A 13,354-nucleotide genomic window follows, 5' to 3' on the forward strand; every position below is an offset into this window, starting at 1 on the left:
TTCCCCAACTAAAGGACTAAATTTCTGTCTTTTAAGCCACCTAGTATATGTTATTAATTTATGTTTATATGTTAGTTAGCCCAAACCGACTAAGAGAGAAATTAGTACCAGGAGTGGGATGCTGCTGTAACAGATACATATTACAATACTCCAGGTGAGAGTTAATGGTGGCTTGGACCAAGTTAGTGACAATAAATGTGATAATGGAAAGCTGACAAAATTTAGATTTGTTTTGAAAAGAGATATGAGGGGATTTGCTGAACAATCAGACATGGAGAGTGAAAGAGAAAGAGAACCAAGTTTGATAGCAAGAATTTTGATATGATCAACTAGAAGAATGGAATTATGATCACATGAGATGAAGAGAAGTGCAGAAGGATTTTGTGGGAACACTGGGAGCTCTGTTTTGGACACATTAAGTTTGAGATGCCTGTTGGAGATCCACATGGAGATGTACAGTAGCTAATAAGATATGTGGTTCTTGAGCTCTGGGAAGAGATCCAGGCTAGACACAGAAGTGTGGGAGTCACCAGCATTTAGAAACTTAAAGCCATGAAACTAAATGATGTCACCAAGGTAGTAAATTTAGATACAAATGAGAAGAGATTCAAGGGCTGATCCCTGAGGTACTCCAGTATTTGAAAGCAAAAGAGATGAGGAGAAACAGTGAAAGACACTAGCTAGAAAGGTAAGATTAAAAAAAGAAAAGAAAAAACCTAGGCATGTGTAAGGTCCTGGAAGCCAAGAGAAGGAGAAGGTGGTTCAAAGAAAAAGATCAACTGTGACTGATGCTACTGATTGTTCAAATAAGATAAGACTGACCATTTAACTTGCACTGTGCACTCACTGGTGACCTTAATGAATGGTTTCAGTGGATCAGATTCCAGAGAGAGAAGAGAAATTGCAGACCATGAATACACACAACATTTTTTTTTTTTTTGAGACAGAGTCTCACTTTGTTGCCCAGGCTGCAGTGCAGTGGTGTGATCTCAGCTCACTTCAGCCTCCACCTGCCCAGTTTCAAGCAATTCTCATATCTCAGCCTCTCGAGTAGCTGGGATTAAAGGCACCTGGCACCGCACCTGGCACCATACCTGGCTAATTTTTGTATTTTTAGTAGAGGCAGGGTTTCACCATGTTGGCCAGGCTGGTCTCAAACTCCTGACCTCAAGTGATCTGCCCACCTCAGCCTCCAAAAGTGCTGGGATTATAGGTGTGAGCCACCACGCCTGGTCATACATGCAATGTTTAAGGAGTTTGTGCTGTAAGTGGAAGTAGAGAAAGAGGACAGGGGCTGGAAGTATTGGGTTTTTTTTTTTTTTAATGGAATAAGTAAAATAAATATAATGTATTTCGTTACTAAAGACATTTAAGTCATTCATAGAATTTTAAAATATATTTTAGGAACAACTTGTTCCCAATTTTGTCTCAATAATCACCTCTTGTCAAAATGAAGTGTGGAAAACCTAGGTTTCATGACTTCTCTGCATAAACTAGTAATAAAATCTAATGAGGAGTGTTCAGTGTGATCTGGAGTGGTCTAGCTTCTAGGATATTTTTATAACTGGGTTCTAAATAAACATCTACCTCTGTGTACTACCCCACCACCTCAGGGTTAACCTCTACTTAGAGGAATCTTCTAAATTGTGTAAATAAGCATTTGCAGCCCTAATTGATAGCCTAGAAACATGTTTAAGACAAGGCTGTATTTGTTAAGACTCTTGATGACATTTAGAAATGAGCCTTGGAAAAATTTGTCAAGACTCCAAAGATATTTGAGGTCAATAACTTTTTTTCAAATTGAGTTTCAGGGCCAAGTAATGCAAAATGCCAGTACATTCAAAGACATATTTTGCTTTCAGAAGCTAGTATTTTAACTCTAGCTAAAGCAAAAAATATGTTGCAGTATCCTTACTGTAATTTTTCATTTAACTCTACAACTTTCTTCTTTAATTCCTGGTTCTCCTTGATTGCAGTGTGAGCTGTGATTTCTGTTCTGATTTTAGAAGTGGAAAGTGCTGCTGATTCTTCTTCTAGCTCCTGAACTCTGTCTCTCAAAGAGGTAAGGAGAGATGATTTTCTGGCATTGTTTTCCTTGTAGCTCTCCATTTCAGCTTTCAATTCTTGATAGGAGACTTCTTTAGAAAGCATCTTGGATCGGAGGTCTCGAAGCTAACATGGAAAAGAAATTAAAAAAAAACACTTTAACAACCTATGTTTGAAGTATCTTTAAGAAACCCAAAGCCACCATTTAAATGTTCACTCTTTTATTCATGACTTAATCTAACTTTATTTTCTTTTCTAATATTTGTATCTGTATTACCAAATGAGAAATTATGCCTAAATAATTGACTTTATAATCTATCTTTTCCAAAACCAATTGAGCAATGTCTTATGTTGTTTAGTCTCATTCAAGAGAAGTTTATGATGTTGATTGCACAAGCAATAAAATATTTTGCAATGGTCCACATTTTCTAAATCTGTATTGCTGTTATTGCTGCTGATAAACAGTTAGACAAGCAACCTACAAATCACACGATCGGTGATTTCACAGCCGTAACTGTTCCCCACTTAAACACAGACTACTCAGTATGTCACTATATTTGTCACACTTATCTCCTAGACTCTAACCATGAGTGACAAAGAAAAATAAAATTTCAATTTCTGGAAAAAAAAAAACATAAGAGAAAAGAAAAATCCTTATAAGATTTATATGAAGAAAACATTTTAACTTTTATGAGTTCTGTGATATCAAAATGCTGAACAACATAGGTGCCTTATTGAGTTAAAATGTCAGATCTACCCTATGAGAAAATGTTATAAAAGCATGTACTTCTTTGGAGCTGTGAGTGCGCATACATACATTTATTCACACACACACATTATCAACTCATCTTTCTACGGGGTCCTGGCAGCCTTAGTGAGAAATCACAGGCCAGTCTAGAACTCCTTGGGGCCACCAGGCTATAAGCAGAATGAGTTTAGGAAGACTCTCAGAAACTCCACTCTAAATCTGAGCTAGCCTACGGGGTAGACGGATCCCACTCTTCTTCCTAGAATTTCCCCAGCCAGTTGGAACTAACACAGGAAAGGGATTCAGAATTCCCTCCTAAGAACTCCAGATTGCAAGCAACCCACATTAAAGGAAGATATGCTGAGAGATGCTGAAAGTTCTCTGAGACCTATGGAGCTTTACTTAACATCTTCAGGTGCCCTCAGATCTCTCAAGGCTGTATAGCTCCTCTGAGATCCAGAATTCAGAATTCAGCCCAAGCCACCTGACTTTACAGTCTGGCAAATGCGTAACTTTTCAGGAATTCTAGGTGATAGGCACAAAGAGAGCAAGTTTCAACTTTGCCAAAAGCTTTAAATCTATATCCACTGTCCTATTTCTAATCACTCCTACTTTCTGTTTCTTTTTTTTTTTTTGAGACGGAGTCTCACTCTGTCGCCAGACTGGAGTGCAGTGGCATGATCTCGCCTCACTGCAACCTCCACCTCCCAGATTCAAGTGATTCTCCTGCCTCAGCCTCCCGAGTAGCTGAGACTACAGATGCTCACTGTCATGCCCAGCTCACTTTTATATTTTTAACAGAGACAGAGTTTCACTATGTTGGCCAGGATGGTCTGGATCTCTTGACCTCGTGATCCGCCTGCCTCGTCCTCCCCAAAGTACTGGAGTTACAGGAGTGATCTGTTTCACTTTATAAGAAACTAAGAAGGCCCATTTCTGAGTGATGGAGATGCATTTTCTTACCTCAGACTGAGTACATTCAAATTTGACCAAAGTTGCTGCAAGTTCACTTCGAGCATTTTGAGCCACATTCCGACAGTGATTTAACTGCTCCCGCGTGACCGGGACTTCCAAAAGATGATCGTAAGTTTCCTGGTAGAATTCCCCCAAAATACAAAATATAAAGAAGAGTGTTAAACGATCTTTTCTGTGCAGCTGCATAAAGCAAGATTAAAGGCAGAAGCATTCTTTGTATTCCAAATGTGTCAAACATGCTACCCAGAGAAATGTTATATTCAGACCATTTGGTTCTCATTCTCAAAGTTCAAAGGGAGGCAGGAGAAAGTTCAGGAACAAATGATGTGCTCCTCCAGGATGGTGATGAGATTTGTCATTTAAGAAGTGGCCTATGGCAGGGTATGTTGGCTCACGCCTATAATCCTAGCACTTTTGGAGGCCAAAGCAGGAGGATTGCTTGAGGCCAGAAGTTCCAGACCAGCCTGGGCAACACAACAAGACCTTATCTCTACAAAAAGAAATTTTTTTTTAATTTGTCAGGCATAGTGTCATGCACCTGTAGTCCTATCTACTTGAGAGGCTGAGGCAGGAGGGTCACTTGAGCCCAGGAATCTGAGGTTTCAGTGAGCTATAATTGCACCACTGCACCCCAGCCCAGCAAACAGAGAGAGAGAGAGACTGCCTCTAAAAATGAGAAAACAAAAAAAGATTTTCCTTCCACCCAACTCAAATGGTATTTGACCTCTGCCCAGAATCAATAGACTCAACAAAGAACTATCAGAGGAGAACATTGCTACATCCTGTGCAACTAGCGACAGTTTTCGTTGTTTTTCTTTGTCCAGATCACAAAGATGATCAACTCATTTCTTGTCTGTTGATTTAAGTGTCTCATTTATTGATCAAAGAGATCATGTGATCTAAATGTAAAAGGCTGTCTCCTTTGTAACTATTTACTATGCCTTTTATACTCAGTCTCATAACCTCATAACCATGATATTCTCAATCTCATAATCTCATACCCATGAATCATGAAGGCAACTGAAATGAACATGTGAAATGAGAGATGGCAGGGTCCCACATGGACAGCCCCTGCCCATCTGGAAGGGAACAGCTCTCAGCTTCACTGATGGTTGCAGATACAGAAATAAGGATTTCCAGCCTGGCCAAACCACTCCAATTTTGGAATTTCCAATTCCAAATCATTCCAGTTTTCCAAGACAAGCCATATATCCAGACTTTTTGAAGTGTAAATTCCTGGTTTTTGCAGGTTGGCAACTGATTTAAATGTTTAAAAAAGAAACACATATGAATCAAATAAACACACCTGCAGAGCAGATTTGGTGGGTTTGGCCTGCGGGCTGCAGACTGCACCCTCTGGTCCCGTTTCCATCCGACTCATGCCATATGCCTGCTTCCTTCAAGAATTATGACTGAGGTTGGATATCTACACCACCGCTATGGAGTTTCCAAGGCCTGTGGTCTTTGTGAAAGACCCAGAAGACAGCCATTCGTTTTTGAAGGAATACAAAAGAGGTCACATAAAGGAGGATTTCCTGGAGTATCTAAATGGCCTCAGGAGGCTCAGTGATAAAATCTTTTTAAGAATGCCAGAGACTACTCCACTGCCAGCAACTACTGTTTGATATAGTCATGAATGCAAAAGTCATCTTAAAGCTCATAACTTTACAACAAGCATCATGACCAGTGTGATTCAATCCACAAAATGCCAAACAAAACCTTCAGAGCTCTTAGTAACAGCTAGTGTTTGCCAATCATAGCACAACCAAGAAGATGGTAGATATGTACTCTGGAGAAAAAGCATAAAAAGTTTAACTGAATCTCTTATTAGAGAACCACATCCTGTTCAGACTCATTCAATAGTCAGAGGGTCTTCTCCACCCTGACCACCACGCCATATTTTCTAAACTAGGCCATATGAGGACACAGGTCACTTATAAGAGATTTGTATGGCATACCATTTTATAAAATTTATTAGGAAAATAGGTTTCCCAATGGCTATGATTATTTCTTTCAATGACTAACTTTTTTTTTTTTTTTTTTTTTTTTTAAGAAAAGAAGCCAGGCCAGGTGCAGTGGCTCATGCCTGTATTCCTAGTATTTGGGGAGAATGAGGCAGAAGGATTACTTGAGCCCAGGAGTACCAGACCAGCCTGTGTAACAGTGAGACCCCATCTCTACAAAACATTAGCTGGGCATGTTCCTGTTGTCCCAGCTGAGGTGGGAGGAGTGCTTGAGCCCCAGGAGGTCAGGCTGCAGTGAGCTGTGATCGCACCACTGCACTCCAACCTAAGCAGCAGAGCAAAACGCTGTCTCAAAAAAAAGAAAGAGGAAAGGAAGAAAGGAAGAGAGAGAGAGAGAGACAGACAAAGAAAGAAAGGAAGGAAGGAAGGAAGGAAGAAAAGAAAGAAAGAAAGAAAGAGAAAGAAAGAAAGAAAGAAAGAGAGAGAGAGAGAGAAAGAAAGAAAGAAAGAAAGAAAAGAAAAAGAAGAGAAAGAAAGAAAGAAAAGAGAAGAGAAGGGGAAAGGGAAAGGGAAAGGGAAGGAAAAGAAAAGAAGCTATATATTAAGATATCATTCCCTTGACACTGGAGTAGGGACTACATTTGGAGACCTCTTTTGATGACTGAGTTTATAAGATAGTCACTGGATCTAAATCACCCTCAGAGTCCAGCAGACTGGAGATTATCCACCAAGTAATATTTACTGATAGCCTACTCTGGATAAGGCACTGAGCTGACAGTCTAGAAAGGGAAACAGAATTTATCAAACAACCACACTTAGAATTGTATAATTACAAAATGAAATAAATGCAAGGAAGGCAAAAAGGCAGCTAACAAAGGAAAATGACTTCAGATGAAGGAGGTGGAAGGAAAGAGTTCCCTAAAGAAGTAATGAATTTTTTTTTTTGAGATGGAGTTTCACTCTTGTTGCCCAGGCTAGAGTGCAATTGCGTGATCTCGGCTCACTGCAACCTGCAGCTCCCGGGTTCAAGCGATTCTCCTGCCTCAGCCTCCCAAATAGCTGAGATTACAGGCATGCACCACCATGCCCTACTAATTTTGTATTTTTAGTAGAGATGGGGTTTCTCCATGTTGGTCAGGCTGGTCTCGAACTCCCAACCTCAGGTGATCTGCCTGTCTCAGCCTCCCAAAGTGCTGGGATTACAGGCATGAGCCACCATGCCCTGCCAGAAGTGATGATTAAATAAGAACTATTTAGTCAATGAAATAGTCTGGCCAGGTGCGGCGGCTCACACCTGTAATCCCAGCACTTTGGGAGGCCGAGGCAGGCAGATCATAAGGTCAGGAGATCGAGACTAGCCTGGCTAACATGGTGAAATCCTGTCTCTACTAAAAATAAAAAAAAATTAACTGGGTGTGGTGGTGGGCACCTGTAGTCCCAGCTACTCAGGAGGCTGAGGCAGGAGAATGGTGTGAACCCAGGAGGCAGAGCTTGCAGTGAGCCAAGATCGCACCACTGCACTCCAACCTGGGTGACAGAACGAGACTCCATCTCAAAAAAAAAAAAAAACTGAAATAGTCAAGAGGTATTGAGGCAGGAGCTGCCCACATCATTCAAATAGCAAAAAGTCCATGCAAGGGCCCTGTGGCAGGGATCTGGCCCATGCAGGCAAGGATCTGAGAGATAGCAGCAATGCCTATAGACAAACACAGACAAAAACTAGTGGCAGCAGGGTTTGAAAGGCATGTCTGAGGCCATTAATATATTTTGTATTTGGTAGGGCTTATTTTTCAGAATAACCCTGGCTGTCTTATATATTCATTTTCCCATATGAAATTCAAAATCTTCTTGGAAAATTCCAAAAAAATCTGTTGGTATTGTTATTGGGGTCACATTAATTTTATAAATAAACTATGGAGAATTTATATGTTTTAAATGTTGAGTCTTCCAACTAAAATCATTTTTCTCATTTGTTCAAGAAGTCTTATTCTTTTTTCTTTTCTTTTCTTTTTTTGTTTTTCTTTTGAGACAAAGTCTCCCTCTCACCCAGGCTGGAGTGCAGTGACGCAATCTCGGCTCACTGCAACTTTCGCTTCATTGCAACTTTCGCCTCCCAGGTTCCAGCCTCCCGAGTAGCTGGGATTACAGGCATATGCCATGACATCTGGCTAATTTTTGTATTTTTAGTAGAGACAGGGTTTCACCATGTTAGCCAGGCTGGTCTCGAACTCCTGACCTCAAGTGATCCACCCACCTTGGCCTCCCAAAGTGCTATGATTACAGGCTTGAGCCACTGCACCCCGCCAAGAAGTCTTATTCTTATTAGCAATTTAGATTTACTATATTTTGTAGTTTATCTCTAAAAATATTATATTTTTGTCATATTGTAAATGGGGTCTACTTATTCCTATATATTAAATATGTACCTAAATCTTTTTTATGTTTCTTATTGTTTGGAATTGTTTTCAATTGATTCTCCTGGGTTTTGCACTGTAAACATGCAAATCATTTGTAAATAATGAAAATTTCACCTCCTTCTTTCCAATTTTTATACTTCTATTCCTTTTCTTGACTAATTGCATTGGTTAATAACACCAGAACATTTGATGGGGTCTGGATGTGTCCCCACTCAAATCTCATGTCCCCACTCAAATCTCATCTTGAATTGTTCCCATAATCACACATGTCGTGGGAGGTATTCAGCAGGAGGTAACTGAATCATGAGGGGGGCAGTTACCCCTGTACTCATGATAGTGAGTTCCCACAAGATCTGATGGTTTTATAAGGAACTTATCCTTTTGCTTAGCACTTCTTGCTGCTGCCACGTGAAGAAGGATGTGTTTGCTTCCCCTTCTACCATGATTGTAAGTTTCCTGGGGCCTCCCCAGCCATGCTGAACTGTGAGTCAAATAAACCTCTTTCCTTTATAAACTACCCAGTCTCAGGTATGATTTTATTAACAGCATAAGAACTAATACCACATTGTTAAACATTAATAGCAATAATGGACATGTTGTCTTGTTCCTAACTTTCATAAGAGTGTATTTGGGTTTTCCCCCAAGCATTATGGTAGATTTAAGCCTTGACATCCTGGGTTCAGGTGATCCTCCTGCCTCAGTCCCTCGAGTAGCTAGGACTACAGCATGTGCCACCACATCTGGCTAATTTTTTGTATTTTTGGTAGAGACAGGGTTTCACCATGTTGGCCATGCTGATCTTGAACTCCTGGCCTCAAGTGATCTGCCCACCATGGCCTCTCAAAGTGCTGGAATTACAGGTGTGAGCCACCATGCCTGGCCTTGTTTTATTTTTTATATTCAGTGCTTTAAGTCTATCTTAAATTTATTTGGTTTATAATGTGTAAGTACAGTTCTAAGCTTTCTTTTTCTAATCCCATCCATGAAGCCTCCACCCTTATAACATAATCATCTTCTCCCAAAGGTCCCACCTCCTAATACCATCTTCTTGGAGGTAAGGATTTCAGCATATGAATTAGGGGAGCAACACAAACATGAAAGCCATAGCAGACTTTCTGAGCATAAAAGCAATGCAAGAACATTCAAGAAAAAGAGCACAGATGACAACAAAATTTTTAAATGTGTAAGCAGAATTTAAAGTGAAAGAGCAAACTGGAAAAATGTTTCCAGAAATAATACAAAGAGTCAAAACTTTAATATGCAAAGAGCCTACTCACACCAATAAGAAAACCAATGACCTAAGAGAAAACTTCTATAGAAGAACTAACAATTATCAGAGGGGCCATAAATGGCTAATAAAATGAGAAATGTCCCACCTCACTGATCATCAATTAAATACAAATTATAATACCAGTGAGATATTATTTCTGATCTTTAAAACTAGCAACATTTTAAATATATTTAATAATTAAGCATATTGGCCAGGTGCAGTGGCTCACACCTGTGATGCTAGCACTTTGGGAGGCTGAGGCAGGCCGATCATGAGGTCAAGAGTTCAAGACCAGCCTGACCTACATGGTGAAACCCCATCTCTACTAAAAATACAAAAACTATCTGGGCATGGTGGCGCATGCCTGTAATCCTAGCTACTCAGGAGGCTGAGGCAGGAGAATCACTTGAACCCAGGAAGCAGAGGTTGCAGTGAGCCGAGATCATGCCACTGCACTCCAGCCTGGGTGACAGAGTGAGACTCTGTCTCAAAAGTAATAATAATGATAATGATAATCATAATAATAATTAAGCATATTAAAAGATAGTTCTATAAGAAAGACATGCTAATGCACTGCTCAAATAAAGATAAACTGGTACAAAATTTCCAGAAAAGTATTTGGCAATATGTATCACTTAAAAGTTTAAAAGTTGATACGATTTGTCCCAGTGAATTTCTTTCTCATGATCTTATCAAAATAAATGGAAATATACCCAAAAATTAAACACAAAAATATTCAGAAAGGTACTCTTTAGCAACATTTTCAAAAAATCTGCAATAGCAAATATTTACAACAACTAGAGTTCAAAAATAAAAGAATGTTAACATAAAGAAAAAACAATAATGATACATTCACACAATGAAATTATATTCAGTAATTAAAAATTATATTTTTGGAGAAAAAGGTCATTAGGTCCTGATATATTAATCCTCATAAATGGGTTGATACTGTTATCCTGGGATTAGGTTAGGTATCACCAGAGTGGCTTTGTTATAAAATCAAGTTCTCTCTCACTCATGCTTTCTGCCCCTTCTACCCTTCCACCATGGGATGACCCTCAAAAGACACCACACCATGCTTTTGGACTTCCCAGTCTCTAGAACTATGAACAGAATAAACTTATTTTCCTCATAAATTACTCAGTCTGTGGTATTCTGTTATAGCAACAGAAAATGGACTAAGACACTGCCTCTCCACTCTCCAATTATCTCCCTTACAAAAATACTCATCCATGTGCATAGAGATATGTATACAGATGTTCATTATACCATTATTTGTTTTGGGTTTTTGTTTTTGAGGCAGAGTCTCACTCTGTCACCAGGCTGGAGTGCTGTGGCTCGATGTCACTGCAAGCTCCGCCTCCCAGGTTCAAGTGATTCTCCTGCCTCAGCCCCCCAGTAGCTGAGACTGCAGGCATGCACCACCATGCCCAGCTGATTTTTGTATTTTTAGTAGACACTGGGTTTCACCACGTTGGTCAGGCTGGTCTCAATCTCTTGACCCCGTGATCCTCCTGCCTCAGCCTCCCAAAGTGCTGTGATTACAGGTGTGAGCCACCATGCCCAGGAATACCATTATTTGTAATGGCAGCAAGAAGGATGAGGATGTTGAAATTGTAAATTCCTGTTGACAAAGCAATTATCAAATAAAAGTATTTCTATACTATTGAATCCTATGCAACAGGTAATATGAGATAGATCTCTATGCTTGGGTATGGTAATATCCTTAAGACATCACTGAACAAAAATAAGAAAGTATAAATTCATTGTTTGTTACTTTTTTCATAAAACACATGCAGAAGGAAAAGTATTGTGTTTTGTCTATAAATATATTTAGAGACAAGAAAAAAAAAGAATTTTATAGAATACCCATCACCTGATAACAGTATTTATCCCTGAGGGTGACACGACAATTGAAGTTGTGGGGCCAGGGGCAGTGATTTGACTTTTTCTATAAGGATATATTTACTCATTAATTGTACAACTAAATATAATATAAAGAAAAGAAAAACACTAGGAAGAAGTGTTAACTACGGTTTTCTTTTGGTTGTAGGATAGACTTTATTATTTTCTTTATTATATACATATGTATACACACACACACACATATATATATATATTTTTGAGGCAGAGTCTCGCTCTGTTGTCCAGGCTGGAGTGCAGTGGCACAATCTCGACTCACTGCAACCTCCACCTCCTGGATTCAAGCAATTCTCCTGCCTCAGCCTCCCAAGTAGCTGGGACTACAGGCATGCACCACCACATCTGGCTAATTTTTGTATTTTTAGTAGAGATAGAGTTTCATCATGTTGTCCAGGCTGATCTGGAACTCAACTGATCTACCCGCTTCAGCCTCCAGAGTGCTGGGATTACAAGCGTGAGCCACTACACCCCACCTATGCTTCTATATTTACAAATCCTTTACAATAACTGTATTGCTTTTACAATTCGAATAAACATTCCCTCTTAAATTTAAAAAAAGGAGACAAAGACAGACAAAAATCACCAACCCTGCTATGCTGTGTCTTTATGAAGAAGGTGATGACAAAGAAACAACCATAGGTAACACAGACTTGAACAGATATGAAAGCTGACATTTGGGGGTTTTCTCTCTTGATTCAGTCCTCCTGGAGTTCATAAAATTTTCTGAAAATTCTTCAACTTTTCCTGTATCAAACAATCTTCACTTAAAAAATTTTTTTACCCTATTTAAAATGGCAAGATGAAATAAAAACTCATCCGTTTGTTCTCACCTGAGGACAATCTAAGTTATTAGGTACCTCTCAGCTAACCCATGCAGCAATTTTAGATTAGTTTCAGAGAGCCAACCACATATGATTTGATTTTGCTACTGATATTATTATGATAATGATTGAAATTGTCTCACAGGGTGGCTCATAGCCTTTTCAGAATAAAGGATGGTTTCAAAGCTCAATGGCATAAAGCAAAGATAAGCTTATTCATAATTTAGTACACAATGTGCCCAATTATCTGACCTGAGGACAATGTCTTGGGCCAGTCTTGCTACTATGGTATTTAGTTGTCTTATTATCCCATGGATGAAAAAATAAGAAGAAAATCACTGCCTGCCCCTGACACACAAAAGCTCCTAAATCCATTCCATTCTTATCATTCTATCCCATAACCAGCCTCCTCTTTGTCCCAGCATTATCCCATGCTGCAGTGCACAATCATATTACCGTAGGCTCTTCCATTATGGAATGCCTCCTTGTGCCTGTCTCCTCTCTCCCTCTCCCGCTCTTTCTATTTCTCTCTACCTCTCTTTCTCCCCATGCCCCCACCAAGCTTCCAGTGGTGCCCAGTAAGCAACTCCTTCTAAGAAGCTCTCCTCTACTCTCCATGTTCTTCTTACTACATAAAGTTTCTTTCCTAATTTACAGTGTATACATTAAGTCTTGCAAGTTGCATTTCTCCAATCTCATCATTCAACCTGTCAAATTTTGACTATTTGCAAATTCTCCCCACTTGGGAGGACTTTCCTTGCCCTCCTGGTTTTCTTCCTTCTTCTATCTGCTCTTGGTTTCTGGGACCCACTAGAGCCTACAGGGGAGAGTGTGGCAGCTGTGGGACCCAGAAAATATATCTGAGCATCTATAACTTAGCAGTTGTGGGAAAAGTTTTGGAAGAAGACATTTCTGCATAAAATCAAGTATGGTGAAAAAGCTGATGATATTGTTTTTACATTATTTTCCCATTTCTTTTCTCTTGGGTGTTACTCTTATTCAATTAAAAATCCTTCAAATATGGCTAAGCTCGATAGCTCACACCTGTAATTCCAACACTTTAGGATGCTGAGGCAGGCGGATCACTTGAGGCCAGGAGTTCATAGCCAGCCTGACCAACATGGCAAAACCCTATTGAAAATGCAGACAAAATTATCTAAGCATGGTGGTGCACACCTGTAGTCCCAGCT

General features: G+C 39.6%; 1 protein-coding gene across 1 annotated transcript in view; it reads right to left on the minus strand.

Moving 5' to 3' along the window:
* CCDC170 (coiled-coil domain containing 170) overlaps positions 1-4,092 on the minus strand; it is a 96,072-nt gene extending 91,980 nt beyond the window's left edge. Inside the window, exons 1-2 of the mRNA XM_033235049.1 lie at positions 3,758-4,092; positions 1,916-2,172 (exon numbers count right to left, since the gene is read on the minus strand). Of these exons, the coding sequence (XP_033090940.1) occupies positions 1,916-2,172; positions 3,758-3,955 (455 nt within the window). The 5' untranslated portion in view covers positions 3,956-4,092. The remainder of the gene's footprint in view (positions 1-1,915; positions 2,173-3,757) is intronic.
* Between the last annotated feature and the right edge of the window lie 9,262 nt (positions 4,093-13,354).

This window comes from Trachypithecus francoisi, unplaced genomic scaffold (assembly GCF_009764315.1).
Source record: "Trachypithecus francoisi isolate TF-2019V2 unplaced genomic scaffold, Tfra_2.0 Lachesis_group15, whole genome shotgun sequence".
NCBI lineage: Eukaryota > Metazoa > Chordata > Mammalia > Primates > Cercopithecidae > Trachypithecus > Trachypithecus francoisi.